The sequence below is a fragment of the Micropterus dolomieu genome, linkage group LG03 (assembly GCF_021292245.1).
Source record: "Micropterus dolomieu isolate WLL.071019.BEF.003 ecotype Adirondacks linkage group LG03, ASM2129224v1, whole genome shotgun sequence".
NCBI lineage: Eukaryota > Metazoa > Chordata > Actinopteri > Centrarchiformes > Centrarchidae > Micropterus > Micropterus dolomieu.
Window position 1 is genome coordinate 255,472 of NC_060152.1, and position 7,122 is coordinate 262,593.

Below are 7,122 nucleotides of genomic sequence, written 5' to 3' on the forward strand. Positions count from 1 at the left end.
TATTGTTCAGTGTACATGTTCACATCTGAAACAAACTTTACGTGCTTGATAACTCTCCCACCCCGCAGACATCTACACGTCAATACCGATTTATATTCATAGCTCAAGTGCTATGTAGCTCCACATAGGGGACACAGGAAGTGACATATAGCACCTTCATGCGGCGTCGGAACCGCGTAGGAAATTCACAGCCGCACCGGCAGAGCTCCAGAACGTGCAACTCGGCCAGCTCACACGCGGACGCGCTACAAGTGCGAGGGCCCGCCCAACGCTGCTTGCAGCTTTAATTGTAATTATAATCATTAACACTACTATAAATATCTGTACCATTTTTCATTTAGTCTATAGCAACATCACCTTTACTGTCTGTACCTCTGTGTGTGTATATTGTGTAGGCTGCCTCCCTCCCCTCTCTCTCCTTCCATCCCTCTTTTTTTCTGTTCCTCTCCTGCCCTCTCTCTCACTCTCTCTCTCGCTCTCTCTCTCTCTCTCCCCCCTTCACCCCAACTGGTCGAGGCAGATGGCCGCCCACCCTGAGCCATGGTTTTGCTCGAGGTTTCTGCCTCTTAAAAGGAAGTTTTTCCTTGCCTCTGTCGCCTAGTGCTGCTCTTGGTGGGAACTGTTGGGCTTCTGTAAATAGCATCATAGAGTATGGTCTAGACCTGCTCTTTTATGAAAAGCGCTGTGAGATAAATGTTGTTGTGATTTGGCGCTATATAAATAAAATTGAATTTTCCATTTTGAATGGAGTTTCTAGCTGAAAGTATGAATGAGTAGTTAAGACTTGAAAAAACGTGAAAAGGGGTGAAAATGGGGACATTTTGAACATTCCGTCCATCCACTTGAATGGGGAAAAAATCGTGGAAAACCTTGAATATCTCAAAGTATGAATGTTACCAAAATTCTGAATACAAGCAATCTTTGAATGACGTTTCTACGTTGAAAACTGCGGAACTAGTTAGGTTGCAAAAAAACCGGAATCAATAGAAGAACATATGTTGTGAATGCTTTACAGCATTCACACCAATTAAACTTCAGGGATATCAATATGCCCAGTTAGGAAGTAGAAGCGATTGTGAATCAGTGTCACTTCTTTTGGTGCAAATGACCAGGATCGTGACATGGCCACTTTATTAGGTACAATTGCTTTTTAACAAAAATAGCTAATCAGCCAAACACATGGCAGCATCTCACTGCATTTATGCATGTAGACATGGTCAAGAAAACTTGCTGAAGTTCAAATTGAGTATTAAAATGGGGGGAAAAAAGTGACTTTGAACATGGCATGGTTGTTGGAGCAAGAGCTGGTCTGAGAATTTCAAAAACTGGTATTTTCACGCACAACCATCTCTAGGGTTTATAGAGAATGCTCCGAAAAAGAGTATATCCAGCGGCTGGTGTGTGAATGAAAATGCCTTGTTGATGTCAAAGGAAAATGAGCAGACTGGTTCGAGAACACAGAAAGACAACAGTAACTTAAATAACTACTCGGTATGCAGAATACCATCTCTGAGCACACATGATAACGCGTTAATGTGTATATCACACACACACACACACACACACACACACACACACACACACACAAAAGTGAGTACACCCCTCACATTTTTGTACATTTGATTCTATCTTTTCATGTGACAACACTGAAGAAATTACACTTAAGTGTACAGCTTGTATAACAGTGTAAATTTGCTGTCCCCTCAAAATAACACATCACACAGCCATTAATGTCTAAACTGCTGGCAACAAAAGTGACACCCCTAAGTGAAAATCCCCAAATTGGGCCCAGAGTGTCAATATTGTGTGTGTCCTGATACTGTATATTAAGAGAGAGGGCCTACATTAAGTTGGATCAAACATAAATCAAACATTAACTAATGTTAAATGAGGCTCCACTTGTAATAGTGTAACCTGTAGTTACACGTCTACTGCATAGACTTTCCCTCTACTCACAACTTAACGAATTACATGTATAATATATACTATTTCTTATTCACCGCTGGTATAAATCCCTGCCTCTCCCGACAACACCACAGTTGAATTTCACTCTGCATTTACGTTTTGTTGAAACACAGAAGCTGATATTTCGTTACAGACAGCGACAAGCTAGCACTTCCAGACAGCTCTGCTGTGCTTTGAAATAAAGGAAATGACGTCATCAGCAGGCAACATCACATTTTCGAAAACCGCCGAGTGACACTACTCGATTTTCTCTACACTGGCGGAACGTTTGTCCACAAATACAAGCAGATGCCCGTTTCAAAGTGTCAAATGTTAGAAAGATATTCACAAATGCTTTTCAATTTATAAATTAAAACTGGACTTACAAATGCCTATTTGAAAGCTGTAAATGTCAGGAACATATTTAGAACTATTAATTATTTGTAAATTATTTAAAGGCAGGGTAGGCAAGTTGCTTTTAAAACACTTTATCATATTTGTTGAAACTGTCAATATACACACCAATGCATATTAAAAAGTTAGGGGCACTGAAAAACAGTATAAAAATCGTCTGTCTCTAGTCCTCTCAGGGCTGCAGTAAACACAGCCACTCGTTCCAATCGAACCGAATGCAATGATTGGCTAGATGACTGTCACTCTCCCTCGCTGCCATGGCTACCACCCCTGCTGCTACAGGAGCTGCCCCCGTGCGCGCACCCAGTCACCTCTCAGACCGGTGGGTGATATCTGCATGGCTTTTCAACCAGGGCCCTTAAATAAGAGAGTTATGACACTCCCATTGACTTCTGTTGGAACTGTGGAATGCGGAAGTAACGCGCGTCATGGGGCAGCTGATAGTTCCAAACACTGGATAGTTCCAGCCCTGAGCCCCGTTCATTTCAGTGTTTCTGAAGTACGCTGCCTGGTACGTTGATAAAATGTCAACAAATGCAGTAATTTCAACTCATTAGCTGTCCTCTCATGAATCTAGTCAATAGTATTTTATGTAGCCAGCTTTAGTCATGGTTTATCGGAAGATATTAACTGTTAGATTATATAATTGTAGCTAGCTAAGGTTAACGTGAGTAACGTTAACACTTAACCAAGATGTCACTTTGACAATTTTTACCTCAAATTTAAAGTTATTAGTTAGTTAGCATACATTGTTTATCTTTGGTTATTAGATTTGTTGTAACTCAGTATAGCAGCACTTAGTTGCCGAAGTAACGTTACACGTGATTACAATGAACGGTAAGTTAGCTATCTCAACTAGATAAGTTGCTACATGTAGACAAACATACAGTCAACATAAATAAATGTAGAAATATATAAATATGGAATGGAAGAACAATGTTGCAGATATATACATGTGCATTATTCTGGGTCAGTGAGTGCAGAAGTAAAAATAACAATAAAAATCCCTTTGTTAATATCCGGGTAACATCTATAATCCCTGCCAGTGCGAGCAGCTCCACTGATTCCCAGAGGAGCTCCCCGCTGTCTCTGCTGCAGAGCTCCGCTCAGCGCTTCTCACTACTGTATTTCTCACTCTCAGCAGGTGGGTACACTGTGAGGAAATTATAACCACCTCTGCATCAGCGAACCTGCTTCAGATCTGAGCGATCAGACCGGGGTGGAGGCTCCACTAGTCTTGGCAAGGGCCCCCCTCGACATGATGTCCACCCCTCTGTGCAGCACGCCAGGAAGGTAATCTGCTCTAATGGACATAGAAAAGACTCCTAAAGGTTGTGTACGTACAAAACACAGGAAGTGCGCACGTTACGCCGATTTCCCTTTATAAATCACAATCAACTTGAAATGTGGCTTATGTGACCGAGCTCCTTGTCCGACCCTATAAACGCCCACAGTTGTCTATAAATGGTCAGTGAAACGCCCCTCATTAATATTAATACGTACTGAATGCATGAAGAAAAGGACTGCAAATTCTGACAAAAGAGCTACAAAAAGACATTTAACCCACTGATGTTCGTTTTGGTTAAGCTGAAGCACGTTGTTTGGTGGATAAAACGCGCACTTACACGCCACGCTGGAGGAAAGGGGGCACCGGAGCACCAACCCTTTATAATCTGCAGGAAGGGGCATCCCTCATGAGTAGTGACAGAGTTGGAGGATTGTAGTACCTGTTATGGATGATTACTAAGAATTATTGCGTAGATGACAACAGGAGCAAACACAATGGAGATGTCAGTATTTAAATGAGGGTTTTGCATGTTTTAATGGTTTCTGCCAGAGGGTCGGGAGGGAAAGCAGCCACTGCGTACAAACCTTGGTTTGTTTCATTCAGTGCGTCCCAGGTATGTGGAAATCGTATGTACATGCCCATCCTGCCTAAGACTGCACCTAGTACTTGGAACAGCACACCTGAAAAACTGAAGAAAGAAATACCAGCAGATTGTGCTTCATCCAGCCAGAGAGAACAATCACAGACCGTCCACACCGCAATCTCCTGCCCCTGTCAATTGTAGCATATTGGCTACATATGATAATAAAAAAATACTATTATTATTATAGCTAATGAGACAAACATGCCTGATACTTTCACAGTCAGCCCATGGCCTACATGCTTGCAGCTATTAATGATTCAGCAGTAAGAATTACAGTTGGCCCCCCTCCTCCCAGTCATGGGGGAAAAAAACAAGCTTCCCTGAAAGCTATAGTTTGCACACATGTGGTTATAAAATTTTTAGAAAATTCACTACGAACTTGAAGCGGCATATCAAGGCTAACCACCTGGGAATTGAGATAAGTTGATGTCTCCTTTGCAATAAAAATGAGAACAGAGCTAACCTTCAACCTCTATTTTGGTTTGAGCAGATTGACCAAAATGCTGATATACTGAGTTAGAAGAGACTAAAATGATGGTTAACGACTAAAACTAGACTAAAAAACTTTTGATTTTCTTTTGACTAAAATCCCCAGACTTTTAGTCAACTAAAAAACTTGACAAAAAATAAATAAAAAAGTAGTATACAGTGGACTAAATATGGGTCCTGCGATGGACTGGCGACTTGTCCAGGGTGTACCCCGCCTTTCACCTGATGTCAGCTGGGATTGGCTCCAGCCCCCCACGACCCTGTACACAGGATAAGCGGTTGATGATGGATGGATGAAGTTTCACAAGCCAAGAAGTTTCTTCATTTGATTTAAATTACTGTAATGTAATGACAGAATAACAGCAGTTGTTACTGTTGTTTCTGGACTCGTCTGCTGCTGCGTTCAAGACTGACGGGAGGCTGCAACCAGACCCGACTTGCTGCGTTGGCAGCAGTGGTCTGTGTGACTGGCTGAGCAGACGGCTCTGTGAGCGGGCAGCTAGCTTCCCCGCTCCTCCAAAAACGTTCAAGCACATTTTTGATCTGCCATCACTTTTCGTAAAAATGTCAATATTTGACATCTATACATTTGATTTCTCGTCTCAAAACTTCTCAGAAATGGATTTAGTGATGAAATAGTGTACAAACGTACAAACTGTTACTTTCTGCTTCTCCTGTGTTGTTAGTCCCTCCCCCTTCCGCTATGTAGCTAAAATGGCGCTCATTGAGGGTGAGAAGTATCCAACGTTCCACACTCAACTTTTTGGCCGTTATGGTGGGTCCAAGACAGAAACACTTAAAGCAGGTCAAACTGTTTGTTGACTTTTCTAAGAAGTCAGCCGCAGATGGAGTGAATGTACTATGAGACAATTCACAGTGTCATACAGCAATGACAAGGAAATTAGACTAATTTTAAAATTTGCCATTATTATAATCATTATTCTCATATGCTTTATGTATCTCATTTTAAGGTTGATTAAATTAAATAAAAGTTTCTGATATTTCTTTTGGATAAAGTTTTATGTTAAATTAAGAAGTACAAAATCTTGGTAGATCAATACATTTGTCACTAGATTAATAAACTAATCGAAAAAAATAATTGTTAGGTTAGTGAACTTTAAAAATAATCATTTGGTGCAGCCCTACTTGGCCACAATATGGACTTCATATGGACGTCTTCCTATAGGCCTAACAATGCATACATTTCTGTTTGTGTAAAAAGTGTATGTGTATTTCTAAATATTGTAGAATGGAAGAAAATTAGTTTTTCAAATTTAGTATTTGTTCTGGGGGGATCCCCCAAAGCTGACACCATGCCTATGACTTTGATCTCAATGTAAGCTGGAATTTCAAATATCAATTGAGAATAGACAGGTTATGAAAAAAGTCATAGGCTACAGTGTAAAGGTTTTTTCAATCTTTGTTTGAACTTTTGGCCTTAAGCAAAACAATTCAGATCTTTAAATGCAGTTTGGCGTGAGACACATTCATGGATAATGTAAAGTTAGTCACCTGCCAGACAGGAGCACAGACAGCTTGTCGATAGCGGTTTTTCCCTCTATGGCGAAGCAGTGGTCCTTCTCTATTGTGTGAATGTCTCCGTCACAGCAGGCCACTATCTTCCCAAAGTGCGTCAGCGACACCCCTAGTTTTTTAAACAAGCAGTTGTAAAGCTCCTGGAATTCCTTCTGGAAGGAAACGCTCCTCAGCCTGTAAGCCACATGCAGGACTTGTACGATACACACCCCGAAGAGCGCGAAATGCCACAGGAAAGAGTCCTTCGTGCAGAAATACGACCATGACCACAGCATACAGCAGAAGTAGCCCAACGTTAGGAAGGTGTACAGGTAGAGGAGTCCATAAAAGCCGCTGCCGCCCATGAAGCCGAGGAACAGGAAAATACTGGCGAGGTGAAACACGGAGCCCTCCGAGCCGGCTTTCCATTCCTCACACAAAGGGTACTCTGCCGCTGCTGACTCCGACGTGAAGTTCATGGATTCGAAGTCCGAAGGTTCCATGTTAACGGCAGTGGATAAAACTACTACCACATTACACACAAAGTCATCCAACTGCGGTAACGTGAGCCGCCAAATGCGAGACCGTGGTCAAGACAGCCGCTGTTTGATTTTTGTTGCGCCTGAAGTAGCGTTATTATGGTAAGGACATACCGCGAGTAAGGCAAAGGTCCTGAAAGATACATGTACGGGTTTTTTGTGATGTTTTTAATATATAAATATAATATTATTAATAACTATTATTATTATAGTTAATACAAAATGTGCATCTTTCTGTTCCTGCATAATAAATACTAAAATACAATAATGTAATATGAATACATTAATTA

General features: G+C 41.3%; 1 protein-coding gene across 1 annotated transcript in view; it reads right to left on the reverse strand.

The window, feature by feature from the left end:
* Positions 1 to 6,898, reverse strand: part of popdc3 (popeye domain containing 3) — a 24,952-nt gene extending 18,054 nt beyond the window's left edge. The window contains exon 1 of the mRNA XM_046046133.1: positions 6,291 to 6,898. Within this exon, the coding sequence (XP_045902089.1) occupies positions 6,291 to 6,796 (506 nt within the window). The 5' untranslated portion in view covers positions 6,797 to 6,898. The remainder of the gene's footprint in view (positions 1 to 6,290) is intronic.
* Positions 6,899 to 7,122: the final 224 nt, after the last annotated feature.